Consider the following 23,621-nt stretch of genomic DNA (forward strand, 5'->3'; position numbering starts at 1 on the left):
GTTCCAGCATGGCCCTCTCAGCTACAGGTCCCATGGAAAAGCAGAGCACCCCCTCATCTCCCACTGAGCACGAGGGCCATGGGCAGACAGGAGAACTTGGCCTGAGCCCACTCATGTACAAGAGAGGCAGGCACAATAGTATGTGACTATGTGTCAGCTCTTCCACATGAGGAAACAAGGCAAGAAGCCATCTGATTTTCAAGGCAGAGCAAAAAAGGCAGGAATTGTCCACTTGCATCAAACATGGATCAGGAAGGAGTGCCTGTGAGTGTGTCACTAATGAGGATCCTGCAAGTGGGAGAGGCGGCACAGGGCCAGAGCCACTCAATCCTGAGATGGCTGGGGAAGTGGCCTGGAGATGAGCTGTGGTTCCTGCATTCCCCCCAGGCATAATTCGGCAGGAGAAGCTCAAGTGATGCTCCAAGCACGTCTGTGAGGAAAAGGAGACAGAACTGGAGAGCCCACTCCATCCTGATAGCCACCTCCACCCAAACTGTGAATTCTGGCATCAGTGCTGCTGGTCCCCAGCTTGGCTCTGTGCCAGGGCTACATCCCAGGGTGCAGAGGGGCAGGAGTGGGATGCTGGTGACTGGCACAATCCCTGCTGGTCTGTTCAGGCTGCAGCATCGGTGTCTCCTCCTGGGGAGCAGCCAGCAAGGGGAGGTTTTCTCCGCCAAGGACCACCTCCTCTTCCCCCAGCTCCCCGCCTGCCTTAGTCTCTCCGTGGAGACGCGGTGGTGAGGGAGGTCCTCGGCGGCTCCCACTCTCCCACTCCATCTGTTCAGTGCTCCACGCTGCTGCGCCGACCACTCAGCTGAGGAACGCCAGCCTCTCCTCCAGCCAGCATTCCTCTGCCCCCTGAGCCAGGCACCCCGGGGTGTGAGAGATGCTGTAAGGGCTCCTGCGCCCCAGGCAGTCCCACGGTTGGGGGGAACCATTTAAGGAGGGCTTGCAGCAAGCGGTTGCCCATGGGGAAAAGACGCGGCGTTTGATTTCCCGCAGGGTAACTCTGGCCTCGGCTTCAGCATAGCAGGAGGCATCGACAACCCCCACGTTCCAGATGACCCGGGTATCTTCATCACCAAGATCATCCCCGGGGGAGCGGCAGCTATGGACGGCCGTCTAGGGTGAGTAGAGTACAGGGCTGGGGGAGCAGCCAGGGTGTCACCCAGGATCTCTGCATGGACCCTCTGGGCCTAACCCCTTTCCCCAACATGGTCCCTGGCCTCCATATATCTCTTCCCCACAGAAAGATCCCCTCTGGCCAGGGATGTCCACCATCCCTGGCCACCAGCCTCCTGCCTGTAGCCACCCATCCTCCCCTCCCTGTCTCAGGCTCCTGCTCCCATCCATCCTGCTACAAACCAGGGATCCAGCCTTCCTTCTCACCTCCCATCTCCATCAGGGCTGCACTATAGGGACCAGCTCCGCTCTCCCCTGCTTTGGAAGGGTATTCTCCCCTTTCTCACCCCAGCAGGGCATGATCTGGCCAGCTTGAGCAATCCTTACTTGTGTGGCTGGAGGAGGGTGGCAGAGGTGACCAGGGGAGGGTGGCATGGGCTGGTAGTTCCCCAGGGGTGCTCAGGGTCATGCTGTGCCCACAGGGTGAATGACTGTGTGCTGCGGGTGAACGACGTGGACGTCTCTGAGGTTGTGCACAGCAAAGCTGTGGAGGCCCTGAAGGAAGCAGGCCCCGTGGTGCGGCTCGTGGTGCGCCGCCGGCAGCCCCCGCCAGAGACCATCATGGAGGTTAACCTGATGAAGGGCCCCAAAGGTGAACCCCTCACTCTGCTCGCTTGGCCAGGGTGCCCCACTGCCCCACAGGACAGTGTGTGGTGACCCCTTGGTGTGAGATGTCATGAGATGCAGGGCAGCCTTATGGGGCATGTGGGATGCAAGGTGGCACTGCCACAGTGTGGGATGCTGCAGGGTGGCCCAGCAGCATGGAATGCTGTGGGACACGGGGTGGGACAGACCCACAGTGCAGTGGGCCCACGGTGGCCAGGCTGGCCCAGGCAGCAGCATGGTGGCTCATTGCCTGCTGAGTTTGGGCAGGGTGTGAAGCCCACTAAGGTACAGGTGCTGTGGTGCCAGCCCAGGACTTTATCTGTCTGTCCCTCACCTGCATTCTCACTCCTCCCTCAGGCCTGGGGTTCAGCATTGCAGGGGGAATTGGGAACCAGCACATTCCTGGAGACAACAGCATCTACATCACCAAGATCATCGAAGGAGGTGCTGCCCAAAAGGATGGGCGCCTGCAGATCGGGGACCGGCTGCTTGCGGTAAGCCCCATGGCCACAGCCAGCTGTGAGGTGAAGCTGAGGTTCCACTGTTGATGATGCAGTGTTGATCCTGAACCCCAGCTCCCATCCTGTCACCCTCTTCCCTGGGGCTCCTGCTGGGGTGTTGCTGTGGGAGGACAGGCACACTAATGGCTGCAGGCAGGAGGGCCAAACCCAAGGCAATGTGACCATACCTCTGGAGCTACTTTGGCACCTCCCCTGTGGAAAACCCCTCCTGCAGGGCTGCATTGCTCCCTCCTCTCCTGCTCAGCCGTGTCACCCAACCTTTCCCTCTGGCAGGTGAACAACACAAACCTGCAGGATGTGCGGCACGAGGAGGCAGTGGCTGCCCTGAAGAACACCTCTGACATGGTGTACCTGAAAGTGGCCAAGCCCGGCAACATCCACCTCAACGACATGTACGCGCCCCCCGACTACGCCAGCAGTACGTACACCGCTGGCCACTGGCCACTGCCTAGGCACACAGGGCTGTGGGGCACCTGAGTGTCTTGGGGTGGGAGCAGGGCTGGGCTGATCTCCATGTCCTCTCTGTATATGGATTTCTACTCCTGATGACCTTCTCCTCCCCTGCAGCCTTCTCAGCCTTGGCTGACAACCACATAAGCCATAACTCCAGTCTGGGCTACCTGGGCGGTGTTGAGAGCAAGCCTGCCTATCCCATCCCTCCCCAGGTGACTCCATCCCGGTACTCGCCGATCCCTCGGCACATGATCGGAGATGATGACTTCACCAGGTGAGTACCAGGCATGAGCATCCCCAGCATGCTCCTTCTCATTCCCTCTGTGCTGGCTTGACGTCATCCCCACTGCCAGTGCAGAGCCTCAAAAGGCCATTTGTAGGTGCATGGTGCAACGCTTGAGGTCCCCATAATGAGCTCTGTGCTCACCCCCTGAGACCAGCCCTGCTGTGTCAGTCTCTGGCTTGCTGCATTTGCTCCCTCTCTGTTCCCTCTCCTACTCTTTCACAAGTCTTACGCAACTGCATTTCGGCTTCGTTCTTGTTTTACAATACCTGGAATACAAGGTGTTCCCTGCCCTTATGGTGCCATCCAGCAGTGCCACAGGCTCCCAGGATGTCCCCAGGCGGAGCTGTGCCAGGGGTGAAGGGCCAGGGGGTGCACAGCCTTGCAAACAAGTGGGGCCCACTCACTTGAGAGTGGCATCCCAAACCACCTGCACTCAGGGGCAGTTTCAGTGACTGCCATCCCCTGGCCTGACAGCCTCCTGTCCAGCCCTGGCACAGCCCCCTTTACCCCAGCAGAATCTTTTATGCTGCCTGAACAGGCTTGTTTCCTGAAGCCAGGAAATAAAAGAGGAGCACAAAGAAAACATTGCTCTGAGCCTAAATGCGGTATAAAACTTCTTCAGAGCCTCAACCTGAGAGTGGGAGAGTGAGACCTGGAAAGTCCTGCTCTGCTAGCTGATTCTTACAGCTTACCCTCTTCTTGTCACAGCCCTGGGGCTGCTTCTCTGAATGTGCTATCCCCAGGGCTGGGACTGTGGGGATTAGGCTGATTTCTAGGGACGAAAACACTATTTAGGCCTAGGGCTGGCTCTGCTGTTTGGAAAAAGGTTGCAGGCTGGTTTTGGAAGTGTGTCTACAGTGGAAGAAGCAGTAGGTCAGTGATGGATGCTAGAGTGGGAGACCCTGACTCTCCATCTGCTGTTAGGTCTGCCATCTTCCTGGTGGAGTGTCTGCACCCACTTTGTCATGGGGCTTTCTCACTTCTTGGTGCTCAGGGTGCTGGGTGTCTCTGCACGCCATGACCTGTGCAGCACTGCCTTCCACCTGCACCCCACCTCTCCCACTGGTCTTGGCACTACTGATGCCAGTTCTAGAGCCTGTTTCTGGCACTGCATCCTCACCAGGTGTAGCAATGTCTGTGCTGTCAGGGCACTGGGGGATGATGGCACAGGCAGGAGCAGTGCTGTCTGCCACTACAGTGCACCACAGAAAGGTCTGAGTCCCAATATTTGGAAAACACATCAGAAACCCTGGTCCCAGCAGGGTGTCCCTTCTCGCACATGCCATCATTCCCATTTGTGGACTAGAGAGCAGAAAGAGCAACGAAGCTTAGGCTGGCCACAGCAGTGGCAGTGGCACAGCGATGGCCCAGCAGTGGCTCAGTTGTGGCTTGGCAGTGGCAGTGGCACAGGGATGGCCCAGCAGTGGTTCAGTAGTGGCTTGGCAGTGGCAGTGGCACAAGGATGGCACTGCAGTGACTCAGTAGTGGCTTGACAGTGGCACAGCAATGGCTTGGCAGTGGCACAGCAATGGCTTGGCAGTGGCTCAGTGGTGGCTTGGCAGTGCCAAGGCACAGTGATGGCTCAGCAATGGCCCTGGTGCAGCACGTGCTGGTGGCCACTAGAGGATGATGCTGCCTTGTGGAGGGCCCCACTACAGACAAGCTGGCACCACTGGGCCCGTGTTCACAGACACAGCCCCTTGCTACCCAACAGATCTGCAGCCTGCAGTGGGCTCAGCACTTCCCTCGTGCTTGCCAGCACAGTGCTGAAAGCCTCGTGTGCATCCCGGACCCCCCAGGACAGTGTCATCACTGCAGGTCTGTTGGCACCAAAATTGTTCAGTGGGACCAGTGTGGTCCAAATGCAACTTACTGGGTGGGCAAAGGCAGAAGCTGTCCTGAAAAAGAAGCTGTGTCCCATGGGGCTCTTGCCAGCCATTCCAGGGAAAGCAGAGGTCCAGTATCCAGACTCTCCCCCTCCCATGGGCACAAGCCCTGCTTAGATGTGGATGTGGCTCCAGTGACCCTCATGTCCTACAGCACCTAGGGCTGGGAACCAAAGAATCTGTTTTCCAGTGAGCTCCATCACTGCAACCCAGACACAGCACAGCCCCTGAGGATCCGCTCAGCTGCCCTGTGCCGAGGTCCTGGTGTTAACACTGTGACATTCAGCATGGGATCCGCCTGGAGGAGCCGTGTCATGCCTCCTGTGAGCAGGATGGAAGCCAGGAGTGCACATCATGACTGAGACCCGTGATGTAACCTGTCTGGGGCTTCATTTCCTTTCTTCATTCTTGTAGAGTCTCTTTACCTTCCACCAAACTGTCTGGTCCTTATGAGTGCTGGGGATGCTTCCCCCTACACTGAGTTGAGGTTGTGCTTCTTGCACGCTGCTTGGGCAGCAGCAAAACCCAAGGGGCAGAGCAAGTTCATCTCCTGGTTGGAGGCAGGATTTGCAGACCCAGAAACCTGACCTATTTCTTCCCCTGAGAGAACTCTAGCCCTAGGCACAGCTTTGCTGCAGAGGGACTGATGGCTGCAGCCCTCCCTGCCCCCTCACAACCGCCCCTAAGCCAAGTACTGGTAACATCTTGAGGGCTTGGGGCTGGGCATCTTTTGACTGAGCATTTCCACTGTTTTCCTGATCTCCTGGTTCTGCTGTGTTCCAGCCCCCCCACCCCAGTGCCCCAGGGTCCTCTTAGCACAAGTCTGCCGAGATTTTAGGGTGCCCTCACTCAATGCCATGCCTGGGCTCCAGCATCTCTCCTAACACAACCCAGAGATTTCCCTCTGATACCTGGCAGGTGAGTGGTTGATCAGGCTGCTGAGCTCAGTGTCAGGCCTTTGGTCCTTGTGGTACCTGAGGAAGCACCCAGGATCCAGCCACAGCAGATACACTGATGGTCTCCAGTATCATGTTGGCTGACAATCACCACCAGCCTGTGCTAATTGTCTGGCATCATTTATTCCTTATTTCAATCCAGAGCTTGAGCTGGGAGCTGCCTTTGTTCCCATCACATTGGTTTTTTCTCCCAGACAAAAATGGACACAGGAATTTTGGGATGCCAGGCTGTCTTCCTGCTTTTGCCTGCCTATTGTTTGAGCTGTGATAGAATTAAGTCATTATCAAAAAAATTAGGACTTCTGTTGAGCTGTGCAGGGTCTGTGGCATTGGAGGGGTGCATGGGGGGGGTGTAGGCACACTTGCCATGCTGGGGAGGGGCTTGATCCCAATCTCTTCTGGCTCATGGCATCTGATGGCACCGTGGAGTTCAGTGTTTCTGTGTGTCATTTCACAGTGGATGCTCTGTCTGTCCATGCTGTCTCATGTCACACCCACTGCACCTCTTCTGGTTTATCAGTCTCCACAGTGCTGAGGGCTGAGTCACACCAGGCTGCACTCGGGTGACTCCAGCCCCACCAATGTGCCATGAACCCTGGGCACAGAAAAGCCTGTCACCAGCTTTGCTGCTCCTCACCCCGTTGTCTCCCTGTCCTTCATATGTCCTTCCAGGGAGCCCCGGAAAATCATCCTGCACAAAGGCTCCACCGGCCTGGGCTTCAACATTGTTGGAGGGGAAGATGGCGAGGGAATCTTTGTGTCCTTCATCCTGGCTGGAGGCCCTGCTGACCTCAGCGGGGAGCTGCGGAGGGGAGACCGGATCCTTTCGGTGAGTCGGTGGGGCACCCACCAGCCCTTCATGGCCTCCCACAGCCCCGGGTGGGCCCTGGTCCCTGCCACCCGAAGCACAGTTCCGTGGGATTCATCCCGGGTGCCGGTGTGTTGGCACCGGCGTATGCTCCCCCTGCGCTGGGGACAGCCCTGGTGCCTGGGCTACCCGGGGGCGGGTACTGGCTACTACCGGGGGTGCCGGTAGTGTTGGAAGTGCCAGTAGCAGGCGCGGTGCTGGGGATGCAGTGGCAGAGTGATGAGGCTCTGGGAGTGTGGGTACCGTGGGTGCCGGCAGAGGAGGGGCAGAGCCCCTCGATCCGTGCCCCGTGAACCTGGCATGGGTTCAGCGGAGCCGCTCTGTCCCGCAGGTGAACGGCGTGAACCTTCGCAACGCCACCCACGAGCAGGCGGCGGCGGCGCTGAAGCGGGCGGGGCAGACGGTGACCATCATCGCACAGTACCGGCCCGAAGGTACCGCCCCCGGGACCGCCCCCGGGACCGCCACCGGGACCGCCACCGGGACGGCCACCGGGACCGCGGCGGGCGGGGCATGCAGATAACGGGTGTGGTTATGTAGATGTGGGTGTGGTTATGTAGGTGTGGGTGTGGTTATGCGGATGAGGGGTGTGACCATGTGTAAGGGGTGTGGTTATGAGGGTTGTTGGTATGCAGATGAGGCTATTTGTATGTAGATGAGGGGTGTGGCTGTACAGATGAGGTGTGGCTGTACAGATGAGGTGTGGCTGTACAGATGAGGTGTGTTGTTACGCAGACGAGGTGTGTGTTTATGCAGATGAGGGGCGTGGCCACGCGGATGAGGGGCGGGGCGGTGGCTGGCGCGCGGTCGGGAGGCCGGGGCGGGGGGCTGCGGGCGAGGCGCCGCCGGAGGGGCGGGGCCCGGGGGCGGGGCGGGCGCGGATTGGCCGGCGCGGGGGGGGCGGGGCCGCGCCGTCCCGCCGGCCGTGCCTGCGCCGCTTTGTGTGCGGGCCCGGCGGGTGCGGGGCCGCGGCCGCCCCGCCTGCAGGTGAGCGCCCACCGCCGCACGGGCAGCCCGGCCGGGACCCCACCGGCAGCGGGGCCGCGGCGGGGCTCGACGGGACGGGGTCGTCTTCGCGGGAGGGGAAAGAGCTCTGTTTGCCGGAGGGCGTCGCCGCGAGGCCCGGCTCCGTGGGGTCCCACGGGCTTTGCCGGAGGGACCCCGTGGTCGGGAGAGCTCAGCCGTCCTGGAGGGCGACCACGGTGCGGGCGGGGCTGGAACCGGGGCGTCGCTGCTGAGTTGGGGCTCGTCCCCACCTCTGAGCATCCCACCTGCGGCGCCACCCCGAGCCTTTCGTTACCGCTGGGTTCCGATTCCCGCGGCAGCGGCGGGGCTGGTGGTCCCGGGGGAGCAGCCGGGGCACCGGGAAGGGAGCGGGCAGCTGCCCGCACAGAGCTTCCCTGGGCGGTAGCGCTGGAGCGTGGCCCGTGGGCTGGGAGGGCGAGCGCTGCTTGTGCGCCCCGCCAGCCAGCGAGGGGCCCGGGCTGGTCCCGGGGCTGGTCCCGAGGCTGCGGCCGTGCCCAGAACGGCGCCGTGCACATGCTGGGATGCAGCCGTTCCCGTCCGCTGGAAAACGTGTCTCTCCTGGGCCGCGCTGGCTTTGTCCACCAGCTCGTCTAGTCCTCTCCAAGGAGGCCGATGTCCCACCCTAGGCATGCCCTTCATCTTGTGCCTCCTCTGTGGCATCGCTGGGCAATGTCCTGCTGGTCCCTGTCTCCGCTGTTCCTCCATCCCGTGGCAGAGGCCATTGGGGTGCAGAGTCGTTGGTGCTGCTCTGGGTTGTGCTGTGGGTGTGGGGTTTGTTTGTTTTGGCTTTTTTTCTTTCTTTCTTTCCAGGAAGAGCTTAATGTTCTCGTATTTCTGGCTCTCTTTGCCACTTGAGATTTGGCAAAGACACCAACCAAGAGTGGTTCTTAAATGTCAAACTGGACAAGATGTTTTAAAACCCCCTTAAACCGTGGTGGAAATGTCAGTGTGTTGTCACTGGTGACTTTCCATGTCTGTGATGGTTTCTGGCACGTGTGGGCGGCAGCACCCAGCACAGGGGCTGCAGCCACCCCAGAGGCAGCATTGTGGCTGTGGAGTACAGGCTGTTGTATCTTGGAAGTTTCCCTCAGTGCTCCAGAGGCTTGAAGGGCTGGGAGTCATGGAGAAAGATCTCCGTGGTGTGAGCCCTCGGTGTCAGTGAGGCTGAGCCCACTCAATCGGCCACACACTCTCAAATGTTTGCCTTTTCTATGTGGTCATGTGGAAAGAGCAGGAGAGCTGGATTGTAGGATGGCCAAAGGAGGAGATGCTGGTGGAAAGGGGATTTGAGAAGTTCTTCCCCGCTAGCAGAGGTGGAGGATGGCACCTGTCTCTCATACCTGAGCGTGGGCAGGGCTTGCCTTGGGGTGCTGGATGAGCGCAGTGTGCTCTGTGTCTGACCCTGCTGGGGCTCCAGGGGGAAGAGAGGCTGCTTGTGCAGATTTCAGGGATGAGGGGCCTTCCCTGTTTTGTCCTGCCAGACACCAGGAGTGAAAAGGAACAAAGATCAAACCAAGAAATGTTAGAAAGAGGAGCTGCTGTCCTGCCTTTCTTCTGAGTACCAGCACCTTTGACCTCTGCTGCCTGCTGTTGAGGAGGGGGGAGTGATGGTTCCTCAGAGTTTTTGTGAGGTTCCTTCCCTCTGAGCAGTTCTCCCCCTGACCTTTGCCTGCTGCTATTGCCAGCGCTCGGATTTGGCAGCTCCCCCTCCTCACACCCCATGCAACAAAGCTTTGGCATTCCTCACCTGAAAATTACACGAAGTCACATTATGGCCTTTCAGTCTGTTCAAAGGGAAGTTCCAGGGCTGTGCAATGAGTTTTTAACGCTTCTGAGCTTTCCCTGTAGCTGTGCTCCTTCTGCTTTCCTAGCCCTGTGGAGGGAGGTGTCTGGGGTCAGGGTGCTAAAATGCCAGTCTGGAGCTGTCGGTAGTTTTTGCAGGTGGCTGGGCTGAAACCTGTGACTGAGCATTTCTGGGCTCTGCTGCTGGCCCAGCCTGGGTCTGGGCTGAAGTGTTTGGATAAAGGGCTTTGTGTGTACTCAGGAGTTGCTTTCCAATGTTGCTCTCCTCTCTGCCAACGCCTTCTCCTTTGTGCTGTCTCCTGGTGCTCAGATGCAGACCCACGGCTTTGTTGGCTCTGCTGGGCGTGTTTGCAGGTGTGTCACACACATGTGCTGGCTCTGGGATCCTGGGGCAGGCAGATGGTCCCTGCCTGTTGATAGTGGTCTGTAGCGTGTGCACACTCAGGGATTCCACTCCCAGCATGGAGCTGACCCCAGGGGACAGGATCAGGCCCAGCTCTAGGAACACCCACACCCTGGAAAGGGAGAAGCAGTGGGAGGGCACAGTGGTGTTTTTATCGAGCTGCTGAGTGAGAGGAGCAAACATCCTGGCACACGGCGCAGCGCCGCGATGGCACTCACGGCAAGAGGCGCCGGCTCATTTGTTACATACTTTTCAGTCTTGATAAGCATGTCCTGACCGTGTTGAACACTGTGGGGATCAGCCCTGGCTCACCTCCCCTCTGCGCCCTGGCCAAGCTTCCTGGGAAGGTTTCAGCTGCACGGGAGGTCTTGTGAGAGTCGAGGTGAGAGCTGAGGTGGCCATAAGTTAGGGAGCAAAGGCAGGAACACTCCTTTCTGGGGATGATCTGCTGGCAATTGTCTCAGACTGTTCTAATGTGCAGTTAAAAGGGTGCCTGTGACACCTGGGAATGCCCTGTGCTCAGTCCTGGGGTAACTTTGGCTCCCTGCTCTGGGAGGGAGGCAGCGGGTTTGCTTTGGGCTGCTCCTCCACTCTGTGCCCTCCCACAGCTGGAGCAAATGTGAGTTGGTGGCACTTTGAAAGACCCTTCCTAGGGCAGGACTGTGTTTGCTCTCTGGGGGTTAGAGCCAGAGCAGCCCCTGTGTCCTTCAGTTTGCCCCAGCCAACCTGGTTTGTGTTTCTTGTTGTGTCAGTGAGCTTTTCCCACCCCTCCAAGCAGCATGGCCACTCAAGCAAAACCAGGAAAGTCCCTTTCCATTAAAGTTCCGTTTCAGTTTCCCCATTCAACCTCAGCTGAAAGGGAGGCATTTGAGAGCTTTGCCCTTGGGCTGCATTCAGGGGGATTCATATGCCATTGCTGGCATGGCCATGGCACCCACAAGCTGCCCTTCCAACACCCCCACCCTGATGCTGGAGGTGGGGAATTCTCCTTTTGCCCTGTGTTTCCTGTCCAATCCCAGGCAGTGCAGCCTCCACACTTCTTGTGGAGAAGTGTTGTGGAAGGAATATGAGTCTGAGTAGAAGGAGCAGTGGTCCCCTCAGTGTGGGATGTGCAGGGAATCTGTGTCCCCAGCAGGGTTTGTGATGACCTGGCTGGGAGCAAGGGTTGTAGTGGTGCTCTCTGGGGCAAACCACCCTTCTGTACCAAAGAGGGTTTAAGAAGAAACTGTACCCACTTCTGACATGCTCCTCTGGGATTCAAGAGCTTATGGGTATTCTAGGGCAGAATGAGCTGCGTGGGGCAAGAGATGTGGAGTGGGATGAAGTTCCCTCTGCTGAGAGCTTTGTAAAATCCTGGTGCTGCTGGTGGCAGAATTCAGTTTTCTTGTGAAATAAGCAATGTCCATACCTTGCTCCACCTGCGCTTCCCTCTGCCAGCAGGAGGGCAGGTGGGGCAGCGGGTGCCCCTTGGCATGGGCAGCTGGGGGTTCTCGTGGGCTCCACATTAAGGAACTGACCCTGCCCAGTGTCAAATCAACTCTGGGGGTTGCATGGTAGGAGAAGGGGCTTCACATGGAGTTTCTGTTTGCCTCTTGGCAGTTTTTGTGTATATTGCCATTTATTTTTTCCCCCAGTTCTTAAGTAAAAATGTATCTTTGGCAACTGGGTGTAGCAGGGGGATACCCAGGCTATAGGGCTGGAGAGTCGGGAAATGCCAAGCTGCAGCTGCATCATCCTACAACCCCAACCCAGCTTTTGTCTGCACTGACAGTCCATGGGAGAGGGGCTGGCTCCCAAACAAAGCCCACAGAGCATTTCTGAGTAGTGTTGCTGCTGTCCCCATGTGATGTGGCTCCACAGGCCCAGCACAGCTGAGCCACTGTGCTCCCCTCCCCAGAATGAAAACCCAAGGCACGTCTAAACCACTGGGTTGTGGACAAGACTTTCTAGGCAAGTCTTACAGGACAGATGAGCCTGGTCCTCTCTCACCTGCAACTGCAGGATGTGCCCAAGGGACAAAATCAAGGGTGTGAGATGAGATCTGGCAGCTGTGGCAGTGCCAGCAGCTTTCCTGGAGCCACAGCTGCACTTTCCTCATTCAGCCCTGGGTAGGGAGGCCTGGTGCCTCCACCCTCTGTGTGTCAGCCCGACCTTTACACCGGCTGAAGGTCGGGCTGCGGCTGCCGGGGTGGCGGCTGCTCCTGCCCGGCTGCCTGGCAGGAAGGTGCTGGTGTCTTCTGGAGGGTTCCCCAGCTCTTTCTGCTCATCTCTGCTGCTGGGATGTAGAAGCAAAAGGTGAATTCCTTCTCCCTGCTCCTCTTCCAAGGGCAAGGACTTTGTGTTTTGCCTCCCTTTCCCCATTCCTGCTGAGGGGAAGGTCTTTGCTGCCAGCAGAGCGGTGGCTGGGGAATCCCCAGTGGCTGTGATTGTGTCTCGCTGCTCCAGCTGGTGGGCAGTGGTCTCCTGGAGGGGCACCCACTCTCGTTGTGTGTTTTGAACCGCTCTGTAGGTCAGCAGCTAGCCAAGCCATGCCCAACCATTCCCTCTCGGAGCTGCAGCTCAGCAACAGTGGAGGTCACAGCAGCCCTTGCCTGAGCTGCTGTGTGGGAAGTTGTGGTGGGGTTGGGAGCAGCTGGAGCCCTGCCTGCTCCAGATGCCCTGCTTGGACTCCTGCAGAGTTCTGTAACCTCTTTAGCTTTGCCCTCCCTCGTGTGCGGGGACAGACGGGCTCGTGGGCAAGATGCCCTGTGAACAGGCCTGGCTGGACACTGGGACCAGCTGTGCCTGCACTGACCAGCACTGTCCCCACAGAGTACAGCCGCTTCGAGTCCAAGATCCACGACCTGCGGGAGCAGATGATGAACAGCAGCATGAGCTCGGGCTCCGGCTCGCTCCGCACAAGCGAGAAGAGATCGCTCTATGTCCGGTAAGGCTCTGCAGCCCCGCGCAGACACATCCCACAGCCTGGGGTCAGGGGGTGCTCACAGTGCAGCCTGGGCTTGCAGTGCTGTGTGGGTGCTGTGGGTGCATCACTCAGCCTGGAGGGTGCAGCAGGGAGAGTGGGGATTTTCGCTGGCTTGTCAAGGCTGGGTGTTCGAATGCCTCTCCCAAAAACTGCTCCAGTTTGAAAGCAGTGGTCTCTACAGAGCCTGGGTGGCCACTGGTCAGCCCAGCACACTGAGGACCACTGGAAAACTGGGAAATGGTGAGCATCCAGCCCTGCTTCTGCCCCGGGCAGCTCATGGCAGCTTTCAGGGCACTCTCCTCGAACCAGCTAACAGGCTTCTCCTTCTCTCCTTCTGCCATTCCTGTGGCAGGATCTGGCTGGACTGGAGATGAGCTCTTAGGAGGATTATTGCTCTGAGCCCTCAAAGCACTTTTGGTCTGGAGCCAGGTGTAGGGCAGGCAGGCAGGGGTTAAACAGCCATGCAGCTCAAACCTCTGCCACCTCCTGCCTGCCACAGCGCCAGTGGGATGAGAGCTAATGAGTAATTTTTAATTAAAATAATCCTGTAAATCCTCACCCTGCACAGCCTGTTGCAGGTGAGGCTGGCAGGAGCAAGGGATGCTTCTTCTCCTTTGCTGTGAGAAGGATGCCAAGGGCCGAGGCTGCATGAGCCTCAGCCTGCATCTCCCACTGCGTGGCTGCTCCATACAGAGGGGCTTCAGGCATGGTGGATGTGTTGCAAGCCTGGCCTGGCAGGAGGGGAGAGCTGCAGCTCTGGGGTCCTGCAGTTCACACCTTCCCACAAGTCTCTGCAGACATCTTGCTTGATTTAGCATCTCAGGGCTCCCTAGGGGTGTGTGACAAGCTGGGTGCAGTGTTGAATAAACATCATCTTGTTAGACCTGCCCTCACTCCCCTGCTGTCCTGTGGACACCCTCATCTGTGGAGGAAGGTTTAGGCTGGGTCCTGCTTGAGTTGAGCCTGTTCTCTGCCTGGAAAGGTGCTCATGCATCAAAGTATTCCTGTGAACCAGTATTCCTGTTGCCTTCACATTATTCACAGCATTTATTAATTCTTGGTGCATCCCCCCATGGGCTTTGGAGGCCTCCACAGCAGTGTCCCCTCACACATATCCAGCTGGGCTGTGCCTTGCTAAGAGGGTGATCCCAGGAGAGCTTTTCCCAGTGTGGCCCTTGACAACACCGCTTGACACACACCCTGCAAACGTGCTTGAAAGAGCTGCCGGGTGCCCTTCTGGGCGGGGTAGTTTCAAGCACAGTTTACCCGAAACCAGCTGAGCTGCTGCACTGTGGACAGGACATCAATTACAGGACTTGCTACCCAACTGCTTGAGTCAGCCCTGTGCGTCTGCATTGCATCCTGTGTGCTGTTGAAGGGCTGGAGCCGATTTGGGGGTGCTGGAGTTTGGTGCAGCAAAGGCAGGGGCAAGGCAGGCTCACGTCCTGCCTGTCACCTCCCTGCACTGCCGCAGGGCAAAGTCTGCCAGCACTGGGGCCGTGCTGGGTGGGGATGGAGGTCAGGCAGGCATTGTGCCTGGGCACCAGGAGGAAGCCATGGGAGTCTTTGGCACTGCTTCCCTGCCCTCCAGCCAAACCATCTGCTCTCCTGGCTGTGAGTGCTGTGAGCTGGCCAGGGGACAGAGCGGAGCTGCCGTCTGGCCCCTGTGCACCCCGAGGCGCCGAGCCATGGTGGGTCCTGTGTGCAGGGACAGCCAGGGGCCTGTGACTCCTGCATGCCAGCACAGCCAGGGTCAGGCTCCTGGAGCTGCCTTGGGGTGCCTCACGTGCTGGCTTTGCAGGTGTCCTGCCCGTGCAGAGATCTTGCTGTGCCTGTCCTGGGCTGCCGGTGGCTGCTGCCAGAGGAGCATGAGCCCTGTGCTGCTCTGCAGGGCAGGGTGCATGCAGTGGGCAGGGCTCCTCAGAGCCTGCCTGGCTTTGGGAACCGGCCTGACCAGTTCCCCAGGGCCTTGGCCAGCGGCACTGACCTCACAGTGGCCTGCCAGCCACATGCAGCCTTATCTTTTGGCCTGAAGCTGCCTGCAAGGCTTGATTACCCCCGGCCAAAGCACCCGTTGGTGGTTGGTGCTCTGCTGCCAGCTCCAGCCACGCTGCCCTGCACAGGGAACAAGCACAAGAGCTGTCCCAGCCCTGAGCAAGCTGGGCAAGGAGAGCACTCTCATGGCTGAATGTGTCTGGATGCATAGGGCAGATTTGGTCTTGTCCCAAAGAAGCCCTCCCTCTGAGGCAGTCCTTCTCCCATTCAAGACCCAGCCCTGGAAGGTTTCATAGCCCAGCACTCCCCTGGCAGAAATGCCCTCCAAGCTCTGCTGCTCCACAGGGACATGCCACATGATCCCTCAGCCCTTCCACTTAGAGTGTGCTTTTAGACTCCCTTTGGAGTCCCCACAGTGGGGGGGTAATGAGCAGAACAGAGGATGTCTCTCCTGCCTGAAGAAGGTTTATTAGGGCCAGGATTAAACCAGCAGTAAGCCAGTGTTTGCAGTGCCTGGGCTTATGCTGGGCTGGGGGCCAGTGGGGCCACTGTCCCAGGAGCAAATACAGAGGTTGTGTTGCCACTACTTTTAGTGACTCTTCCCTTTCTTTGTCTTTTTGCAAGTTGATGCATCAAAGCAGACACAGTTTGTGTGATCTGACATTAGTGGAGCTGCAGGTGAAGCCACCAAAAGCAGCTTATGGGTACAGCCTGCAGTGCTGTGTGTGATGTACGTGTGTGGGAAAAGTATTAGTGCTCCTCAGTAAAAAACCAAAGTCTTCTCTGTAGCTGGTTAGTTTAATTTTGAAGATAATTTTAAACTAAATAAACTGTTCTCAGGAGAGGTGTCTAGGGGTATGAAAACGATCAGTTGTGGAAGCAGATATATCTCCTCTGAGATGCATTCCTCATTCACAGGCTGTGCTCAATGCCTTGCTGGTCTGGTGGTCTCTGCCTGTGCAACCACCCAGCAGCAGTGGGGTCTGATGTTCCCCAGCCCATTCCTTGGCCCCATAGCCACGGAGAGATGGGGAGAGCAGCCCTCCTGCAGGCTGCTGCTGTGGGCCTGGCCCGCTTCCTAATCACAGACATTTTCAGTGCATCTGTGGCTCATGTGCATCCTGCAGCTGAGGTCAGCAGTGGGTTCTCTCAGTCCAGAACTGTTCCTGCGTTGCACTTTTCAGGGCTTGTGGAGCCTGCCAGCCGAGGGATGTGCTGGTGGCTGGCAGCACTGCTCAGCTCAGCAGGGTTTGGGTTTAAACTTCTTAAGGTGTGAAGGTGCCAATGCCCCAGGAGGTTGGCAGTGCTGCTGCCCTGGCTGCCTGGCCGTGCTCAGAGAAGGCATCACTCCTCTCTGCTCCTCCACAGAGCCCTGTTTGACTATGACCGGACCCGGGACAGCTGCCTGCCCAGCCAGGGACTCAGTTTCTCCTACGGGGATATCCTGCACGTCATCAATGCCTCTGATGATGAGTGGTGGCAAGCCAGGCTTGTCACACCCCACGGCGAGAGCGAGCAGATCGGGGTCATCCCCAGCAAGAAGAGGTGAGTCCATCAGCGGGAGCTGTCACACTTGGTGACCCCAGGATTTCCCCAAACTCTGCAAGCCCTGCAGCCCTGGGGGCTCTGCTCAGGCTGGGATCTCCTTGTGGTCCCAGTCCCCCTGCCCCTGTGCAGTGTGCAGGGCACCTTGGTTGCAAGGTGGGGCTGTGTGCAGGTCTCCACAGGCAGGTGTTCTCCAAAGCTGGCTGAGACTCCAGGTGAGGAGGGGAGTGGTCAGCCCCCTCTGTGGTCCCTGTGGGGATGGGGAGTTGGTGTTGGCCAGTCTGGGTCTCTGTGTGAGAGAAGAGTCACAGCAGCAGGAGCTGGTCTCTGTGTTCTCTGTCAGTCCCAGCTCTGTAGCCAGGTCCTGCTCTGAGGTGGGAAGTCACAAAGAGCAGAGGAGCTGGCTGCTGCTGCCTTCAGGCCTGCAAAGCCAGCCTTGAGTCTGTGTCTGTCCTCTGTCCCTGTTGGGAAGGCTGCCTTGGCTCATCTCCTGCTCCTGCAAATGCTGGCTTGGGCCAGACCCTGGGCAGGCTGCTCCACATCTGACCCTCCCTGGGAAGGAGCTTCCATTTGCCAATGGGGCAATTCCTTTTGCTGCCTGATGAGCCATGTGGGCAGCATGGAGGGCACATGGATGGAACTAGTGACTCTTTCTCTCCTGGTCAGGGTGGAAAAGAAGGAGAGAGCACGGTTGAAAACAGTGAAGTTCCACGCCAGGACTGGCATGATTGAGTCCAACAGGGTAAGTGCTGATCTGGGGCTCAGTGGGGCACCTGGAACTGGTAACTAGTGAGGGCAGGATGAGTCCCAGCAGCAAAAGCTCCTCATGGGGCAGCTCAAACAGTCCCAAGGCAAAAAGCTGTATGACTGGACCTGCCCCAGGCCCACACCTGCTTGGCACAAACCCTCCATGAATATGCAGTGACTGAGCAGAGGAGCACAGGATGGTGTGAAAGTACTGGGGAAGGACCCATGTTTGGAGTGATGGGGTGGCAGAGCTCATGGCTTGGAGCTGCCTGCAGGAGCTGGTGAAGGTAGCTTTCCTCTCACCTCACGAGCAGTGCCTACCACACCAACAAGCAAGGAAGAACAGGCTGGCTACCCCTGCAGAGCTACTGATTGCCCCATCAGCTTCCCAGCATCCCTACCACATGTTTTTCTCCATGCTTAATTTTTTTCCTGCATTACAGTTCTCATGTAATCTCCATGATTTCATTTGAGGGTGACTGCCCTGACCCAGCTCCTCATTGTCTCTTCATTTTAATTTTCCCCACATGCGTTAAACACCATTGTTTTTTCTGTCCTCCCTTCCATCTCCATGTTCTTCAGTCGATCAAAACGAAACGTAAAAAGAGTTTTCGCCTCTCTCGAAAGTTTCCATTTTACAAGAGCAAAGAGAACCTGGCCCAGGAGAGCAGCGGACAGGAACGTAAGTAGCAGCTGGCCAGAGAGGACAAGCCTGCACCCCTCAGGTTCCCTGCCCTGAGGGGAGAGATTCAGCACATTTCCACAGCCAGGGGTCCTGGCACCTGCCTGTATTCAGGTCTGTGCTCCGCAGTCGTGCCAGGAGCTAGGGCGAAACTGGAGCTTGAAATGAAAGCAACAGCTGCAGTCTGGCACACTCTTCCTTTCTCTCATGTTCAACATCTTCATCTTTTCATCCAACTTTAAACCCACCCAACTCCCTGCTCTGCCTCCCCCTGCTCTCCCCTCTTTGCTGCAGGCTCTGCTCCCTCCCTCTGCCTGCTTCCCTCCAAGTGAGGGGCTGGCTGCCTCCTGCAGAGCTCCTGTCCTGTCCTGTCCTGGCCTGGGGAGGTCCCAGCTCCATCTTCCCTAGAAGTGACTTACAGCTCCACATTCCCACTGGAGAGCCTTTCCAGCAGATTTAGCTCCGTGGGCACGGGGAAACCATGACCCTGCTGCCCACCCATGACTGAGGCACATCTTTGGTAGTTGGCTGCAGATGTTGGGGATCCACAGCTCTTGCCACCCTGGGACTCCCAGTAAAAGCAGGGTGTTTTATCTTTTGGCCCTGAATCCTGATGTGGGCAGCACTGGAGCTGCCCACCAAACCCAGCCTCTCCTCTGAGTGGTGAACTGCATCCACTCCTTGGGCTGGCAGTGCCCACACCTCTGCAAAGGGGTGGTGGAAAAGGCAGAGCTGTGTCTGTGCCCCAGTGCCAGTGCAGCAAACATCCTCTCTCCTCTGGGGCTGTCTTGGGTGTCATACAGAGGCAGGAGGTTGCTGCTGGGCTGCTCCAAGGGCTGCCTGCATCCCTCTGCTGCCCGTGCTGGTGCCAGCTTTTGGTGATTTTAGCAGATGACAGCACAAGCCTCTGGCCCGTGCTGAAGCTTGTCTGTGTGTCTGCCTGCACAATAGTGCCTGGATATGGCTGGGCTTCAGTGAGGTCCATGCTGAAGCTGGGAGCTCTCTTTTGGCTGCCCTGCAGTGAGATGACACAGCATGGGGATGGGGCAGGCCACTGTCTTTACCTGCCTGCATCACAGACACAGCCAGCTCCCTCCCTGTGCTCTGCCACCGTCCATCCCAGCTTGCAGTGGGGGGTCTCTGCCTCACATTTCCATAGCCTGTGCAGGCACTGTGGTGTGGGGCTGCTGACACACACAGGTGGGGAAAAATGTGTCCTCCTGCCACGTGTTACAGGACTGTGTGCTCTGCCTGGCCCCAGAGTGGCCAGGCTGTGCTGGGGAAGCACAGAGCCACTGTGCCCTGCCAGTACACTCCACAAGGAGAAACACTTCAACCCCTCTGCCAGCAGCTCAGGGCTGCAACTGCTTGGTGCCAGCCGATGCTGCTGTGGCTGCCCTGCCCTCCCCAGACCCTGGGTGGCCCCCGGGGCTCTTTGGCAGAGGGTGAGCTTGGGGGGCGGAGGTGGTCCAACCACACAAGGCAAGGTGTTGGCAGAGGGCTGATGGTGTCAGCTCTGAAAATATTTAACCTCACTTGCAGTTGCAGCTCTGGGCTGTTCTGCACTCCTGTCACTAATGCTGGTCTGGCTCTGTCTCCCCCTTCCCTCTGACTCCCCTTTCCTGCGCTGTCTTCTCTCCCCCTCTCCCACTTCTTGCTGTCTGTGAAATCAGGACTTCCCTGGGTTAAGTGACGATTATTATGGAGCAAAGAACCTGAGTAAGTTGAATTCCAATGCACATTGTTCCCTTTCTGTGGCTGGTGGTGCCTGGGGAGTGGCTGGGGCAGCTGTGCTTCCCTGGGTGTGGGGCAGGAGGAGCCCTGGGTGCTGCTCCCCTGCCGGGGACCCCGCGTGTGCCAGCGCAGGCTGCGGGGCTTGAGGTGCCGCTGCTGCACGTGGGATGGGATGGGGGAGACTGCCTGGGGGTGTTGGCCATGCCTTAAGTGCCTGCTACACCTCCTCATCCTCTTCTTCCTGCTCCTGTCTGGGTTGGTTGTTGCTTTAGCACTCAGAGCCACTGCCAGGTGGGTGGGAAGTGGCCATGATGGGCCTGCTCTGAATGGGGTGGGTGACAACATTTTGAGTGTTCCCACCTTTCTCTGGGTTACCACATATGCAGAACTGCAGAATAATGACAGGAGCCCCATGGTCTTCTCAGCTGGGGCTGAGTTCCCTGCCAGTTCTGCACTCCCCAACCAGTGCAGAATCTGACTGGGGCAGGCAGCGGCCAGCAAGCCGCTGTGGGGTGGTCGCAGCACTAGGATCAGCCTGAGCAAGCAAAGCCCCAAGCTCTGTCCCATTCTGTCACTGTCTTGTCTCTGTGCGTCCCAGCCTCATCCCCAGAGGTAGGCTGTCCCGTCCCTGTGCCAGCACAGCCCTGCCCTCCCCTGCCCGCTGTGTGCATGCTGCACCTGCTCCCCTGCCAGCATTCTCCTCCCTGTGCACTCCACCTTCCCTCAGCCTGGGAAGCCCAGTGCCTTCACCTCTGCCAGGCAGGCCCTCCTGCCTCCCTGCTTCTCCTGGAAGCATCCCTCTGCATGTCCCCGGGCTCCCAGCCAAGGGTGAAAGGTGCCGCCCTTGCCCATGTGGCACAGACTCGTCCCACTGGGTGCTGGGCTGCAGGTTTTTCGGGAGGCCAATGCTGTCCTGCCCTTGGTCAGTAGTGCTGGGTGACAGCTGAGGTGCCCCCGTGCCTCCTGCCCATGCTCCTTCTGAAGGGGATCTCTCTGGTTGCTTTGCAGAGGGCGTGACATCAAACACCAGTGACAGCGAGAGCAGTTCCAGTAAGTGTGTGTCCACCTGCTCTCCTGCCCCCTGTACGTGTGTGTGTCCCTGTGTGAGTGTGCATGTTTGGGCACTTCCATCTTGTCTTGTCCCAGTGGTGGTTCTGTTCGGAGGCTGGTCCTTCCTGCTGGTGACACTGAGATGCTGGGCCAGCTCCCTCCTCGGAGCCAGGGAGAGCAGGGGCTGGAGACTAGGGATGAACCTGCCTGCTTCACTGCTCTATCCTGGCTGCAGGACTCTGCTCCAGGGCAGGGTGGTGGGTTCCCAGTCCATGATGATCCCCCATCCTCAGTGCCTTCTACGGGAAGCAATGGCCAGAGGCCAGGCCTGTAGCATAGATGGCTCCTGGAGCCCAAGCCTGTACAAGAGCATGGGATCTTGCTGCAATAAATGCTCTCTTTATCCCCAGAAAGTCCTCTAAATACCTGCAGGGAGGACACTGCATCCCAGTGGGCTGGGAGCCTGCCTGGTGGGGGGAGGGAAAGAGGCAGCTTGACCCAGAGCTGGGACATGAATAATTGAAGTGGCTCAAGGGCTCGTAACTGCATGCCCGTCATGCTTCACATGATGGGGACAGCCTGGAGTGTCCCCTGGGCTGTGGGAGGCTGAAGGGGCAGAAGCCAGCTCTACACAGCTGCAGAGGGGCTGGAGAGCTGCTGCAAGTGCTCACCCACGTCCCCTGGCTCTGTTGCAGAAGGACAAGAGGACACCATCCTGTCGTACGAGCCAGTGACGCGGCAAGAAAGTAAGTCCTGATCTGAACTGCCCCGTGCCACTCCAGTGTGGCCACCTGTGTCCCCAGCACAGCCAGGGTGTCCGGTGTACCCTCCCCTCCTGCCATACCAGCACAGCACTGGGTGGTAGCCAGTGGAGCCTGGTGTGTTGCTGCAGCAGGGGAGCCAGGCGTGCACGGCTTTCCCTGGCCTTGACTGCCCAGTTCGGATCAACAGAAAAGATTTGTGTCGTGGTCTGCAAGACCAAGGGAGAGTTCCAGACTAAAACTAAGCTGGGCTTTAGTCCTCAGCTGAGGACAAGATTACCCCTTCCTGCCTCAGACCAGGTCCCTGCCACAGAGCAATACTGCCCCAGCCTGCAGCCTTTAACTGCTTGATGCTCAAACCCTGCAGACCCTTTCTCAGGCTGAATAGTCCCAGCCTCGATCTGTCCTTGCCAGAAGCTGGGTCTGGCTCATAGGCTCCTGTCACTCCCCCAGCTCTGTGGCATCCTCACCCAGCTGTCCTGGTTGCCTGGCTCCTGCCCCAAGCAAGGGAGCAGCTTTGCTGATCCACAACCCTGGAGACCTGCAGAACCTTCCATGGGGCCATGCAGGTGGTTTGGGTCAGATGGGAAGGACACGTTGACTGTGACCAGGAGGAGATAAACTCGCATGGAGGAGGCACCTTTGGGTGTCCATGTGAGCAAGAGCACCCACTGCCAGCAGGGAGAGGGCAGGTCGATGCCAAAAGTGGCAGTAGGGTCAGCTGCCTGCAGCACTGGTGGGGCCTCAGGTTGTGGCTCTTGTTTGCAGTTCACTATGCGAGGCCAGTGATCATCCTGGGGCCAACAAAGGACCGAATTAACGATGACCTCATCTCTGAATTCCCGCACAAATTTGGTTCCTGCGTGCCCCGTAAGTCCCAGCCCACGCTCCGTGCCCTTGCTGGAGTGGGGGGAGTGGTGGCTCTGCTCCTTGCCGGGCCTTGCTCCTGGCGTGGGGAGGGGCGGGGAGCACGCGTGGGTTTTGTCCCCCCCGTTTGTCGTGTGTCACTCTGGGGTCACTCTTGGTGCTCTCTGTCCTGCAGACACCACCAGGCCTCGGCGCGAGAATGAGGTGGATGGCCAGGACTACCACTTTGTCGTATCCCGGGAGCAGATGGAGAAAGACATCCAGGACAACAAGTTCATAGAGGCTGGGCAGTTCAATGACAATCTCTATGGGACCAGCATCCAGTCAGTGCGAGCGGTGGCAGAGCGGGTGAGTGTCAGGTGGCAGTCCTGGGGCTGGCATCCAGCCCAAACCCACTGCCTTCTGCAGTTCCCCTCCTTTCCCCCTGGTGTTAATGAAGGGCTGTAACCACATTAAGCGAGCATGGCACGATCCTCTCCTCCCTCCAGAGTCCTGCCAAGCCATGGGGCTGCTCTTCTCAACTGTGTTACTCTGCCTCAGCATGGTACCTCTGTAATCCAAACTCCACCCAGAAGCCTGGCACTGGTGGCCCAGCCTTATGTCAGGAGCTCACAGGATAGAGATACCTGGGTGCCCTCAAAGCAGCAGCATTCCTCTGGAGGAGTCCTGGGGTTACCCAGGGCTTGTAAATAGTTTTGCATGTCCAGACAAAGGTTCAGTCCCTTTGTATTGTTGCTGTCCTGCCTTGAGCTGGCAGGAATGTGAGGCCATTGGGAGCTGACTTGTGTCTCAGGAGTGGGCTTTCCTTTCTGTGGCTCCTCCCTTTTCAAGCACATCTGTATGAGCAAGCTGTTTCCCACACAGGGTAGACTGTGTGGGTAGGTCTGATCCTGATTGTCTCCTTTGCAGGGGAAGCACTGCATTCTGGATGTGTCTGGCAATGCTATCAAGAGGTTGCGACAAGCACAACTTTATCCCATTGCCATTTTCATCAAACCAAAATCCATTGAAGCCCTCATGTAAGTGCAGCACCGTGTTCTGTGCCCCTCCACCTGCTTGTCCTGCTGCTCCTGGCCCTGGGTAATGCAGGCTGGAAAGGATGTGAGAGCTGAGCTTGCAACTCTTCTGAGCAGCAGCAGAGAATATTATCTGTGAGGAGATTCAACAGCTTGAGACTGACCCTGAGATCAGAAGAAATTGTGCTGGCACCAAGGGGGCTGGGAGTCAGAAGGGTCAAATTGCTTATTTCTGTGTTTTATTAAGATTAGAAAACCTAGGCAAGCAG

The 23,621-nt window shown here is 58.0% G+C and overlaps 1 protein-coding gene across 8 annotated transcripts in view; it reads left to right on the forward strand.

Annotated features, from left to right (window-relative positions):
* The window catches only part of DLG3 (discs large MAGUK scaffold protein 3), a 78,652-nt gene that overhangs the window by 50,339 nt on the left and 4,692 nt on the right, over positions 1–23,621 (forward strand). For 5 of the 8 annotated variants that reach the window (XM_033072458.2, XM_033072460.2, XM_033072462.2 and 2 more), the window contains 16 exons: positions 1,003–1,127; positions 1,605–1,774; positions 2,146–2,282; positions 2,583–2,727; positions 2,877–3,036; positions 6,563–6,719; positions 7,090–7,192; positions 12,802–12,916; positions 16,319–16,495; positions 17,162–17,237; positions 17,825–17,924; positions 20,667–20,708; positions 21,404–21,454; positions 22,238–22,339; positions 22,512–22,684; positions 23,246–23,355. In XM_033072458.2, coding sequence (XP_032928349.1) covers positions 1,003–1,127; positions 1,605–1,774; positions 2,146–2,282; positions 2,583–2,727; positions 2,877–3,036; positions 6,563–6,719; positions 7,090–7,192; positions 12,802–12,916; positions 16,319–16,495; positions 17,162–17,237; positions 17,825–17,924; positions 20,667–20,708; positions 21,404–21,454; positions 22,238–22,339; positions 22,512–22,684; positions 23,246–23,355 — 1,943 coding nt within the window. Of the gene's footprint in view, positions 1–1,002; positions 1,128–1,604; positions 1,775–2,145; positions 2,283–2,582; positions 2,728–2,876; positions 3,037–6,562; positions 6,720–7,089; positions 7,193–12,801; positions 12,917–16,318; positions 16,496–17,161; positions 17,238–17,824; positions 17,925–19,597; positions 19,644–20,666; positions 20,709–21,403; positions 21,455–22,237; positions 22,340–22,511; positions 22,685–23,245; positions 23,356–23,621 lie in introns of all 8 variants that reach the window. The other 3 variants (XM_033072459.2, XM_033072461.2, XM_033072464.2) reach the window with 1 other exon arrangement.

The sequence above is a fragment of the Catharus ustulatus genome, chromosome 14, assembly GCF_009819885.2.
Source record: "Catharus ustulatus isolate bCatUst1 chromosome 14, bCatUst1.pri.v2, whole genome shotgun sequence".
Lineage (NCBI taxonomy): Eukaryota > Metazoa > Chordata > Aves > Passeriformes > Turdidae > Catharus > Catharus ustulatus.